The sequence below is a fragment of the Hoplias malabaricus genome, chromosome Y (genome assembly GCF_029633855.1).
Source record: "Hoplias malabaricus isolate fHopMal1 chromosome Y, fHopMal1.hap1, whole genome shotgun sequence".
Lineage (NCBI taxonomy): Eukaryota > Metazoa > Chordata > Actinopteri > Characiformes > Erythrinidae > Hoplias > Hoplias malabaricus.
Window position 1 is genome coordinate 50,999,077 of NC_089820.1, and position 14,313 is coordinate 51,013,389.

A 14,313-nucleotide genomic window follows, 5' to 3' on the forward strand; every position below is an offset into this window, starting at 1 on the left:
ACACCAAACTCAAAACACCATGCAGCTCAAAACGCACCATTCGTGGTTCTTAAAACTGATGCTGAGTCATGATTAAAGCTCTGGATATTCTGATAAAGACCATCTCGCATGCTTTTGGGGTTTTTTGTAGCACACTACCCTCTGCTGGTCACACAAGTGTACTACAATTTGAGAGGGAATTTAGTATTCAGTGCTGATGTAAATGATAATAATTTCACATACTGAGTTATGAGGAAAAGCTTTTTACTGAACATTTGCATATCTGTTATGAATTCTGTATTCACATTCACATGCTGATTACTGATGTGAGTCAGGTATTGCAATGCATACAAAACTAAAGGCTTTCAAGTGATTATTATTACAGTTTTTGTCGATCACATAAGCTGACTGACTGCTTTCCAAAATGTTGCTTTCTTATACTCGTTGTTTTAAGTGTACTGCGTCACAGAGAATTTTAGGATGTATTACACAAGCATGACTTTTCATCAAAACAACATAAATTAATATAAAATCCAATGTTTTATTATTGACTGAGTACATTGTAAAGACCAAAAGTTGTCAGACTGAATTAATTGATAACACAGACAGATGAGCACTATTTCTTGGAGAGAATTTGTTACAGTGAAGTGTGTTGGGCTCAGATTACCAACATTCAATCAGCATTGATTTTACTGTGTTGAGAGCTGTATGCAATTGATGCTATTTATCTGGGTAATGAGTGATTAGTAGCTGCCGTGTGAAGTGTAATTGACTGTTTGTAAAATTATGACTGATGCCCTCTCAAGCAACAAAGTCAGAATGAAGTCAGAATGGTGGTGGCAGTAAATTATTCAGAATTATTAGGCCAAACTACCAAATCCTTCTCAGCATCTACCTTTGCTCTGGCTAGCTCCAGTGTTAGCTTTAGCTTTACTTCATCGGAGGGGACAGATTTTGCTGAAATGCTGATAGACCACAGTATAGAAAGAGAGACTTTCTCAGTTATTTTCAAATTGTCATTTGTCTTTAAACAGCAGTGAAATATTGTTTAATTTGCTAAGTGCAGAGTGCTAAGTGCTAAGCATTAATAGTGTTTAGCAGTTATGCTAAAGATGATAGACTGCAGTCCTGTGTGTGTGTGTGTTTTGGTGTCAGATGCCAAGGTGTTTGTGGAGTCGATGCAGAGCATCTCCCACGATGTCCAGCTCATGTCGGAGCTCCTCCACCACACTGTTGATGCTGGGCATGTCCTTCAGTACACACACACTCTGTGTGTATGGGTTGTAGCGCACAGTGAATGGACGCCAGATTGTTTTAGCAAACTCCCTGTATAAGGATAGAAGTTGGATTTATGGTCCACAATTTTTTCACAAAGATTTCTTTGAAGTGATGAGAGAAGCTAAGCATGTGGAATGAAATATTTACTTTATACATCAGCCACATAAATCGCATATGACTTTGATTGAACTTTATAATACAGATGCTTTATTGATCAGCTAACCGTATTTAAAATGCACAGCATGGTGCACGTGGTACTTTGAGTATCATTAATTTCCCTTTATGGTTTGTACTTCCAAGTGTAGCCAAAATTAGTGCTCAAAAGTTCTGCCGAATTGAAATGATCAAAACAGTTATATTATGGTCAATGTAATGACAGCCCCCTTGAGGAGAAGACTGGAATAGCGTCTTTGGAGTACCATTCTATTTGAATTTTTCTTTTCTCCACATCTCAAACTGAAACTATAACCAGCACTTAATCCAGTTTTAGAAGTCAAATGCAATATAAGAGAGAATTACATTATTCATTTACCTCATCCTAACCTTGGCCTCCTCAAAGCTCTCAGACATGAAGTAGACATCCTGAAAAGTGGTGATGAGACACTCCTGCCTGCAGGTGGTTTCAGGCTCAAATGGCAGAATTTTGGCATTTCCAGACAGTGCATGCTGAAATGGAAGAATAATTTCAGGCGCAAATTCATTTACAATTATGAGCTCTACTTTGTATTAAATCTCTACAAGTTTATATGTCTTTTAGAGTCAGAAACAAACCCAATATCTATGTAATCCATACATAACATTCATCCAAATTATATAAGGTCACAGTAATTTTAGTTACTTTATGTCCATTTGTAATGAAACGTTCTATCGTTACACTTATATAGCGCCTTTCTAGGCACTTTACAATCTACACACACAGACACTGCTCAGAACGCTCAGAGCACTCAATCCACACACACACTGGTGAGAAGCGGCAGCCAAACGCACACAGTGTACTCTCGACCAGGAGCGACGCCTCCCCCTGGAGGACTGCCTCGGGCACTAGGGTTTCACCCAGAATAGAGCGCCAATCCATATCTGGGCACATATACATTCATTCACACACCAGGACAGTTATTAGAGAAGCCAATTCACCTACCCTCCATTTTTTTTGCACTGTGGGAGGAAACCCACACAGACACAGGGAGAACATGGAAACTCCACCCAGATGGGACTTGAACTCAAGATAGGTATGTGAGTGTTCTGAGCTGAGAGGCGAACAGCTTTTGAACTGTTCAGTCTTCCCCTGATAGCCTTGGTTTCACTGCCCCCAGTGGTGCAGTAGGATTACACAGGCCTCTAAGCGAGGAGGTTGGAGCCGGGCAGTTCTCATTTGTTTTAAATTTGATTTCACTCAGTTTCAGATTCTTTTTCTCTCCTGGATCTCACCAACACCTGGTTGGTGCCTTTGTTATTATTATATTTTTTTATGTTTTCATGTTTTCTGTTTATTCCACACTTGAGTCCATTCAAACAACTCTGTTGGTACCTCACTCAGTTATCATTGGTCTCTTACACAAAAGGTCCCTGGTTCAAACCCACCCCTGTGCAAGTTACTACATTACACCTGTGTTTTACCTGAAGTTCACTGATGGAGGAAAGAAGGCCAGCTCCATATGCTCTTAGTTTACCTTCCTGTTTACAAAGACCAAACTCCACTGTAAAGAAGTAGCACTGTAAACACACACGAGAAAACACAAGCAAACTTACATTCAGACCTCAAATATAGCAAAACACAATTCTCTGAATGATCTGATGTCAGGCAAATTGTGCTAGTCATAAAATGATCCAGCTGTTTAATTGGCCCAGTTTCAAATAGCCATCCTCCTGCTTTCACAAACACAAAAACAAAAAGGTATTTCAAAACCCACCCCAAATATTAACTGAAAGCAGTCCCAAATGTCTCCCACATTCATCATGAGAAGGGTATTTTGTTTTGTAGTCTGTAAATTCTTTTGTTTTTGGCAGATGTACTGATGCATATATTTTTCAATTTTGATTGACTAAAAATCCTAGGATTACAATTTCAACCACCATCATAATGTGTTTGTATCCATTTGATTAAATTAGTTACCGTTGCCAGTTTCTGCACCGCATCATCAGAAGCCCCTAGAGAAGCCAAGCCTAACTCCTGAGAGAACTGAGCAAAGCTTGGCTCAGCCAGCAGTGGCACATGGCCCAGCAGCTCATGACACGTGTCCCTAGAAAACAAACACATTCACACAGACAACAAAAACAGGCCACTAGATGATAATGAGACTTGAGCAACTTGATAATAAATTACGTTTGTTGGATGTGCACATCAATTAGATGAGAAGAACACTACAAGGAACATAAAGCACACACAGTGAATGAACTAGAGAGAGTCTTCTAGGTTTGAACTGATTGAACAGGCAGCAGTGAGGGCCATGGTAAGCCTGGTGATAGTGGGTCATTGTGCCTTTGTGTAATGTGTGTGAGGTACTCACGGCTCTGGTGTGTAGAGTGGAGCTGAACTGTGGCGGATATATTGAGTGCAATGGAAAACTCTGAAGGCCAGTCCAGCCAGAAAATCACGAGGGGAGAGATACCCAGCCACAGGACGGATTGTAAAGCCAGTTTGCTCTAAACCAAGCATGCACGTGCACACACACACACACACACACAAGTCCAATATTATTGCAGTCTATCGGTATGTAATATCCACTTTCCACCGTATCTCATGTTTGCACACACTTGGTCAACTTAGTTTTTGTTTTATTTTTGCCATATGTAAAAGTTCTGCACATTTTATAGATCATCTTCATTATGTTACAATGAAATATATTCCCTATATAGGATGTGTATGTAAAAAAAAAAGCATATCAAGTATACAGAATGCCTCAGCTCATTTGAAGACATTCAATCATCTCACCCACAGTACCCTCATAGTTTCTTATTAATCTTTAAATTAACTGAATAATAAGCCCGGTGTAAATGTTGTAGAACAGATGCTTGATTATGTAGAACTACCGCTGGTGTAGGGGGTCAATCTTACCCCTAAGGAAACGGGACACATCTTCAAGCTGTGGAATATTGTCTTCTCTGTATCCGCAGTGCTGAGATAGCAGAGGCAGGTTACACATGTACTCTCTGCAGGCATGTGTAGGGTAGAGTTTATTCAGCTCCCTGAACACCACCCCCCACGTCCTAACCTCCTCCTCTGTGAACTCCACTCGTGGGATCGGATCCCCACTAACACAGAGATCAATGCGAGAGGGATTAAAGAAATATGTTTTTTTAAGAGAATAAATGATTATTACACAGGTTTTTTTGTGAAACATACTGCTTATAGTTCATCGCGAGGTCAGCAAAGTATTTCCGTCTCTTTCTGTACAGATTATCTTTGAATCCCTGAGAAGAAATCACATGCAAACAGTCATTTAGAAAAACATATACGTAAACATATAATAAAAGAAATACAAAAATATACATTTTTATTATAAAAGGTCAGGGACAACAGCACTCACTGGATGATCAGCGTCCAGAGCTGAGCCATACATCAGAACACGGTTAGCACACTTATCAAGGTCTGAGATCTTCCTGGGGAACCATGGTTCTTCAGGTAAGTCTGAAAAAAAAAAAAAAAAGACACACTGCATCAGTCAATTTTTGGGATAATATCTCGAACTGCTTAGTAACTAACAACCAGAGATGTTCTGTTTATTCACAAAAGCAGTTTTTGAAATAGAAAAATAATGACATTGTACACATAGCTTTTTCTAGATGCCTTCTAAAACTTTGCAGCTCTTCGATTATAGTGTTACATTTGCAATTTCACTCTTACTTTTTCATCGTATAATAACATTAATTCACTCATTGTCTTATCCAGTTCAGGGTCGTGGTGAGTCCGGAGTCTACCCGGAATCACTGGGCCTAAAAGTGGGAATGCACCCTGGATGAGGCTTCATAATAACATGCTCTACATAAAGGAAATGTACCATCTTCCACAGAGCAGAGTATCTCTGTGTCCATGATGACGGTATTAGTTTGTTTCTTCAGCAGCTGGATGATTTCATTCAGAGTTTCTTGCTCACTGTCACAGTTCACCAACACTTCCAGCTCTGAGTTACTACTTCTGGATCTCCGTGATTCTATATGCAAGAGTTTTACCTGGTTTTCCTGGTGGTTAATGGATGAGAAGAAGAAAAGAATTAAAAGGAAATAAAATATAACACATTGCAACTCTCAGTAGTGTATCTGATAGTTTTAACTATTCAATATTCGCATTTGTTACAATAAGAGCTATCCACAGACTTTTTCTTTTTAGATTCTGTGCCTCGTTTTGTTACAATTCATATAATCTTACCATTTAAAAGACAACTATCTTGATCATTATTTACTGTTAAATAAACCAAAGTTCCTTGCATAAAAAATCTTGTGTTTTTATTAAAAGAGATACTTCTCACCTCCCTCTATTATACATTAACAGTAACCTTTTAGTAACAGAACTTATCTTAAAGGCTAAGCACCAGCTCTATGAAAGTGTCAAACAAATAAATACAGTGGAATTTGAGTTCCTAACTTGTGTTTATTGATAGTCAGTGTGGACTGAATCTGTCCTGCGTGTTGCAAATAATTGGAACAGAAGAGGTTAACACAGAGTTTGAGTGAACAATCAAAACTGTTTTTTTAGACGGAATTCCGGGGAGAACAGTACATTCAATACATTTAGCCTTTTACCTCCTGGTCTCCGAAGACCTCGCTCTCTGACTCCTCTTCTTATACTATGTTCTGTCTGACTTTTAAACAAGGTGTCTGTTTGTGATTGGACCTTAATTTGTGCGCATCAGACTTGCTAGGCGGTTGCTATGTGTGTATAACTGTTTTTCTGTCTGGATATGTAAGTGTTATTGAATATTCTGTTTTGCTTAAGCTGATCCATCTGATTAGCAGTGCGCCCCGCCATCTCTACACTGGAGTCAAGCTATCCGCACTTTGGAAACTGACGGTCAAGTCATCCGCGCTTCAAATCCGAATGCACGTATAGGCGCGTCATTACGGTTTTTCATTGCGGCGAACACCACATCCGCTTTGTGACAGATAGAGAATCTGAAACACACGTTTGAGCAGCGATGTCTCTGTCACTAAAAAAAGCACACAATGCTAAAATGGACCAAAATTAACAAGCCATTAGGAATATATTTCGTTAAATCACTTTAAAGAGGCAAAACACGCATTGATTATTTCATATATTTACGTATTTTTTACTTTTCTATAAACACTTAACTGGCTTTGAATAGTAATCCTAATGGACATGTAGAGATACAGATTACATTTTACTGTCATTAGACAGAGGGACCTCACTGTATAATATTCTCATGAATTTATACTGAATACCTACCGATATGGATTTCTCAAAAATTACCCATAATGCCTAAACCATTCCACTGCCATTAAACAGAAGGACCTCTTGGCTATCAACTGTATGATTTTGGTAAGATTTCACTGTATACTTTTCTCATAAACTCATACTGAATATTTACCGATATGGATTTCTCAAAAATTACCCATAATGCCTAAACCATTTAACTGTCATTAAACAGAGGGACCTCTTGGCTATCAACTGTATGATTTTGGTAAGATTTCACTGTAATGAAATCCCTCTGTTTAATGACAGTGGAATGGTTTAGGCATTATGGGTAATTTCTGAGAAATCCATATTGGTAAATATTCAGTATGAGTTTATGACAAAAGTACACAGTGAAATCCTGCCAAAATCATACAGTTGATAGCCATAAGGTCCGTCTGTTTAATGACAGTGGAATGGTTTAGGCATTATGGGTATTTTTTGAGAAATCCATATTGGAAATTATTCAGTATGATTTTATGAGAAAGGTATACAGTGAAATTCTACCAAAATCATACAGTTGAAAGCCAAGAAGTCCCCCCCTTTTTAATGACAGTGGAATGGTTTAGGCATTATGGGTAGTTTTTGAGAAATCCATATTGGTAAATATTCAGTATGATTTTATGAGAAAAGTATACAGTGAAATCTTACCAAAATCATAGAGTTGATAGCCATAACGTCCCTCTGTTTAATGACAGTGGAATGGTTTAGGCATTATGGGTAATTTTTGAGAAATCCATATCAGTATGTATTTAATATGACTTTATGAGAAAAGTATACAGTGAAATTTTGCCAAAGTCATACCGTTGATAGCCAAGATGTCCCTCTGTTTAATGACAGTAAAAAGTAATCTGTATCTCTACATGTCCATTAGGATTACTATTCAAAGCCAGTTAAGTGTTTATAGAAAAGTAAAAAATACGTAAATATATGAAATAATCAATGCGTGTTTTGCCTCTTTAAAGTGATTTAACGAAATATATTCCTAATGGCTTGTTAATTTTAGCCCATTTTAGCATTGCGTGCATTTTTTTTTAGTGACAGAGACATCGCTGCTCAAACGTGTGTTTCAGATTCTCTATCTGTCACAAAGCGGATGTGGTGTTCGCCGCAATGAAGAACCGTAATGACGCGCCTATACGTGCATTCGGTTTTGAAGCGCGGATGACTTGACAGTCAGTTTCCAAAGTGCGGATAGCTTGACTCCAGTATCTCTACTTCCTGTGTTGCTGCTTCTTTTGCACTTACTCATATAGCCTAAGCTTTGCAAGATTGCTCAAGATTAACTGTCCGCATATGCAGAGCATATTGCTTGCTATGAACCCCTCACCTTCCTGTTTTGACAACTGTCCTGCACATAGTCATTTTGCCTAAATCTTGCAGGGTTACTTTAATGTCCACTAAAGGCAAACCATACAATTACTTTTATTAATAATATTTTCCACATCGGAAACCTGTTATTTCTTACTAATTCAAGGAATAAGGTTTAAAAGACCGTTGGTCCTTCCCCCAACGGTGTTCGGAAACTCTAATAGGCGTCTTGTCTCTGACGTAGATGGTGGACAACAACTCTAGAAGTTGCACTTAATTTAATGCAAAATGACGAAAAGGTGTGTTGTTTTTGACTGCACTGGCGCTTTTCCAACAATATGGGAATGTAAGGAAACCAACGAAAGGTGTTGAAGAGCCTCTGTAACATGGAGGTAAACAGGGTAAGGACACTTACTTCGCCTGTTTTAGTTGGTGTTAGTTAACGTTAGCTTGATTTGCTAAACTCGGTGGCTCAGATTATACTCGGCTACGTAGCTGCATTACGGAGGTTTATAGTGTCGGATGAATTCGAGTTCGACTTCGATCACATTTACAAGAATAACGGTACCTCTACATTTGAGTTTAGCTTATTGCTAGGCTATTGTCATGAATAATGTTGGTTATTTAGCTAGATACTGTCATAACAGTCAGTCATAACGGTGTTTTACCGCGGCTTCGTTCAGCTGTTGTCCACCAGTGACGTCACGGTTGCGTTCAAGAATTTCCGTAGCGAGCTCGGGTTTTTCCGTCAATTTAATAAAATTGTCAGTTTTAAAGCAAATTAAGCTGCTATTTTCATTTTAATTCATACTTATATATGTCAGTAACTAAAATAATGTGAAATATTCATGGAGGTCCATTAAGTGGTGCCTAGCCTTTAAGCTCTGAGACCTTCCCAGATACGGAAGAAAACTGAAACATTCATTACTTAGCCTTTTTTAAAATCTCTGGTAACTCCTGGATCTGGATAATATTCTTTTGGATGACTTTAAGATCACACACCTGAAAAAGTTTTAAAGCCTTCACAAGGTTACCAACTTCGTTCTTCAGGGAGAAGATAACTGCTGCATGTTCCCTCTTGGAGGACAGAATCTTGTCTTGGTTTTCCTGAATAATGTTGAAAAAATGATTTGTTCAAATATAAATAAAAGTGCAATGCACTTACAGTGATTCTTTAAGTACTAATCTGAAGAGACTCTGGCAGTTTTCCGAGCAGCACACATACTAGAAAAAATGTAATTCCATCATTACAGAGAAAATAAAATAATAAAATAACATATCAATCACTCCTGTTCAGTTTGTGCGAGGTCAAGAAGAGTCAGACTCTTTACAAACATTTACTAGATCCGTTAACCATTTCTTAGGTTTGTAGGAAAGAAATGAGTTTGACAGCAGCTTTAGAGGTCAATAAGCAGTAGTCATTATTTGTGGTTTCATTTTAATTGTTTTATTATTTAAATATTATTTAATTGTAATATTATTTAAAATACGTGTCATATGAGTAAAAGCAGGTTTAGGTAAAAATTTTTAATAAAGTATGGTTATTGTAGGTAAAATTATTAGCAACTATTCAACTAATAGTAATGCTGCTATTATTCCTCTTCCTGCTAATAATAATAATAATAATAATAATAACAAATAAATAAAATAAGAAAAGGAAGAAGGACAAAAACACTGTTGTATTGGAATATTACACCTGAGCCTTATTGGTGTCTGATGATTGACTGGTATTCTGCTGACTCATGGATAGACAAATTACAATGAATAACTCTTTAACAACTTTAAGATTAAGGTTTAATGAACTTTATATATGAATGTGGTCTCAGAAATGTAAATGTCAAACTAGGTATTATTGGTATTTAAAGTGTCTATGACTTAAGCTGAAAGTAAACTCAATGTGATGTTAATAACAAAAATACACGAGACCACAGAAAACCACGAGAGACCACGGGACCACAGGGATATGATGTGACTGACCTCATTGTTGAGCTGTTTCTCCTCATATTGGTTGATGGAGTCGAAAGAGCGTCCTCGGCGTGGTCCGTCAGTTTTATTGGAGAACATGCCCCCGCAGTTTAAGCTCTGTATAGGTTTAAGGTGTGTGTGTTTTATAAAGGTGTGTGGAGTCTCACACTGCTCCGTGTGCTTTCTCCCTGTTTCTCCCGGGGCGCGTGCCCTACCGCGCTTTTAATGGCGCGAGCTCCCTGAGGGCGGGGCTGGGCTCGCGCACCTACGCCTCAGCCCCGGCACACGGCGGCGCGGACAGTCACAGAGGAGCGCGATGATTCTATTAGTTTTCACTGTACAAGCCTTGGGGCGGCACGGTGGTGAAACAGGTAGTGTCGCAGTCACACAGATCCAGGGACCTAAAGGTTGTGGGTTCGATTCCCGCTCCGGGTGACTGTCTGTGAGGAGTTGGTGTGTTCTCCCAGTGTCCGCGTGGGTTTCCTCCCACAGTCCAAAAACACACGTTCGTAGGTGGATTGGCGATTCAAAAGTGTGTGTGTGTGTGTGTGTGTGTTGCCCTCCAGGGTGTATTCCTGCCTTGCGCCCAATGATTCCAGGTAGGCTCTGGAATCCACCAGACCCACCTGAACTGGATAAGCACTTATAGATAATGAATGAATGTAAAAGTTTTTTAGACTGGACAGTTATCTATCAAAGACAACTTAAGGCCCAACTTCAAAGGTGAAATCTAAAGAGGTTTCCTTTCTGAACAGTAAATTGTTGAGGACATTGTTTTGTATCTAGCTGCTTTTTGTGTCTGGTTTTCAGTGTAAATCTGGGCAAATGCTTTAATGCCCGAAGATGTTATTTTTCTACAGAGCCCATGTACGTACAATGCATATAGACCATTTTGAGAGTAGTAAAAGTGTTTTTTTTTCCTGTAAGGCCACACACACAGAGCTCAATATATTCATTCATTATCTGTAACCGCTTATCCAGTTCAGGGTCGCGGTGGGTCCAGAGCCTACCTGGAATCATTGGGCGCAAGGCAGGAATACACCCTGGAGGGGGCGCCAGTCCATCACAGGGCAACACAGACAGACACACATTCACTCACACCTATGGACACTTTTGAGTCGCCAATCCACCTACCAACGTGTGTTTTTGGACTGTGAGAGGAAACTGAAGCACCCGGAGGAAACCCACACGGACATGAGGAGAACACACCAACTCACAGACAGTCACCCGGAGCGGGAATCGAACCCACAACCTCCAGACCCCTGGAGCTGTGTGACAGCGACACTACCTGCTGTAACACCATGCCGCCCCACACTAATATATTAATAAATAAATAAATGTGTGTGTGTGTGTGTGTTTGTGTGTGTATATATATATATATATATATATATATATATATATATATATATATAAAGAACATATTTATTTATAGGATGATAGATATTATTACCCTGATAAGTGAATTACAAAGTTCTTAAATAGATTAACTTCTGATATGCTCTAGATTCTTTTCAACCTTCACACTGAAATGATATTGGAAAACTAATATTAGCAAGCTTTGACAAGCTAGTGCAGTCAAATGGCATTTGAGTGGGTTATATATTTCTGCAAATTTAACTCACAATAATATCTTATCATGTGCCAGCGACCTTCTGGTGCCAAGCCTGCTAAGTCCTGGAGAAACCTAGTATAGTTTTAAATGCAAGAAATAGTTCAGATTTGAGATGATTAACTTTTTCCAGCATTTTGCCATATGCTATAGGTGTCTGTGTTTGAGGTGATGAGTGCTTTAATATCTTTCCACCACATACTGTGGGGTACTTTTTCAGCACCACTGCCACATGAACAGCTCCTCTAAAGTGTGGGTGCAATTATTAGCCCACACAAACCTGTGCAGGCCTTGGCATTTGTTGGGTATACACCCTTTTCATCTCAGCTCATTTGAAGACATTAATTTTAGACCTGTCTACGTTTTTTCCATGCCTGGACTTGTGTGGCCTCACAGGACAAATGCGTGTTGAAAGGGTGATGGTCAAAGCTGCTAATAACCAAACAGACCAGGAGCTTTGACAAGGGAGCGCTGAAGGCAACTTATTTGCTCATCACTTGCCACAGGAAACCCCCTGCTAAAGACCAAAATAACACTGCATCCTGCTCCATAGATCAGGTAGCATAAGCTGTTCCAAATTTGGGAAGGTGGAAAGTAATAAAACTGGTGTTTAGATGCAGGGTCAGACTAAGGAATATTGACTGGATTAATGATGATTTGGTAGTTATGAGCAATAGTGTTTTTTTTTATGAGCTCCCCCAAGCAATTAATTAACCCAAAAGTGCAATATAATGAGTTGCTGATGTAAATCCAACTCAAACACATGACTCATCCTTATTCATTCTCACGCTACCTCTCCTCTTTATTGGTCTATTGTCTCTGCCTCCCACGGCCTGGTCATTGATCTAAAAGACCTACGTGGCCGTTCTCTGCTGTAAATAGCGCCTTTTGTAGTTAGCCCCATAACCACACATCTCATTAAACCAGGTCATAAGAAGGGCCCACCACCTACTGAAGCACATCCAGATTCACAAGCACTAAATGACTGAAGCCATGTTTTGCCAATACTTCATGTTCTTAATTTACACACAGATGAACACAGATAAAGTAAATACTGTAAATTATGACCAGGCAAAGTAAGGCATGTATACAGATATCTAAGATTTAACATTGTAAATGGATGTTGGTTCACTATTTGGTAAACAGCAGGTCACTGTTTCACTTTCTATGTATTTTTTTTTTCATTATCTGTAATCGATTATACATTTCAGGGTTGCGGTGGGTCCAGAGCTTACCTGGAATCATTGGAATCGAGGCAGGAACACACCCTGGACGGGGGCACCATTCTTTCACTGGGCAACACACACACACTTTTGAGTCACCAATCCACCTACCAGTGTGTGTTTTTGGACCGTGGGAGGAAACCGAAGCGCCTGGAGGATACCCATGCCGACACAGGGAAAACACACCAAGCTCCTCACAGACAGTCACCCAGAGCGGGAATCGAACCCACTACCTCCAGGTCCCTGGAGCTGTGTGACACTACCTGCTGCGCCCTGCCCTTCTATCTATGTGTTCTAAATAATTATTTATGATTTTTAAAGCATTTAAAACCCCAATAAATAATCATTAATAAACAGTGGTACCCCTAGTTTTTATTGTCACAAACCTTTTTGGCACTTTTATATTTATAAGCGTACCATAACATACAAGCCCATGTACAGTGCACAGACATTCCGAAGGCCGGTGGTTCCAATCCAAAAAGGTCTGACCTCTACAATCCAACTAGGGAAACTGAATGAATTGTCAGTGAGCTTCATTCTTAAAGGTGAAATTTGTTGATAATGAATGTAACATTCCAGAAAAGGTATAAGGTATGCACCTTTATTTAGAGGTTCTTTAAAATGTTCTTAGACCACACACATCTACGTTCTATCAAGAAACATCTATTTAACAATTCTTTAGGGATCCAAATGTGGTCCTTGGTATTTTTAAGACTGCTTAACAAGCCACATGATTGTGCTGAATGCGATAGGCTCATCATAGGTCATGAACTGCCCCATTAAAAAAAGTAAGTGGACGTGTGATGTGATGATTATTGCAGTCCTTGGGTCCAGACACATAGGAAATGGATAAAACCACAGAACACTTCCAGATGCCTCATTCTGTATATTAGCCTGGCCACTAATAGTGCACGGCTGTAAAACCTGTTTTATTCTATATCTACTATAATAAAGTTAGAGAATGTAAATGTAAAGGCAGATGCAACAAGCTTTATAGCAGCCATCCATCAGCACATGTTCATAGCCCTTTCTTTCCTTACACTAATTCTATCACACGATAATGTTTTAACCCTAACAGCTCATGCAGTGGCAATAAACATCACAGCAGTTAAAAGCTGTGATGAAGCAAACTGGAAGAATGCGTAAATTTTACCCCATTATTTGTTAATGATGGTTAGAAAAGCAATAATAGGATACAGGTTTGAGAAATATAGCATTTTGGAGTCACTAAGTCGTCATACTTTCATTTATTTAATTACCAGATTTTTTTAAAAAAAGCAAACCTGGCTTCCTTTCGCCACAAAGCTAAAACTCGGCCCTGGTCAGGTCTTCCAGCAGAACTATGGTGCGAATCAACAATCCACGATAAAGTTGTTCAGTGTCTGTAGAACCACGCTTTCAAATATTTCAAATAAAAGTGGTGACAGCTCAGATCTCAGATTTTCCCCAGCCATACCCAGAGGTATCAGTGTTACTAGTTCGGTCAGGTGAGCCCAAGTAGCCTTCCCATTGAGAACAATGTCAGTTAGAATTATGTCTTC

The 14,313-nt window shown here is 39.1% G+C and overlaps 1 protein-coding gene across 1 annotated transcript; it reads right to left on the reverse strand.

Annotated features, from left to right (window-relative positions):
* Positions 1-528: 528 nt before the first annotated feature.
* LOC136677813 (tryptophan 5-hydroxylase 1-like) lies at positions 529-10,144 on the reverse strand. Its single transcript, XM_066655464.1, has 11 exons — positions 9,953-10,144; positions 8,978-9,088; positions 5,256-5,436; positions 4,785-4,885; positions 4,601-4,668; positions 4,313-4,509; positions 3,765-3,900; positions 3,371-3,497; positions 2,875-2,970; positions 1,790-1,923; positions 529-1,305 (listed from the first exon to the last, which is right to left on the reverse strand). Exons 1-11 carry the CDS (start codon positions 10,037-10,039, stop codon positions 1,131-1,133), a joined length of 1,413 nt encoding a protein of 470 aa, XP_066511561.1. The 5' UTR covers positions 10,040-10,144; the 3' UTR covers positions 529-1,130.
* Between the last annotated feature and the right edge of the window lie 4,169 nt (positions 10,145-14,313).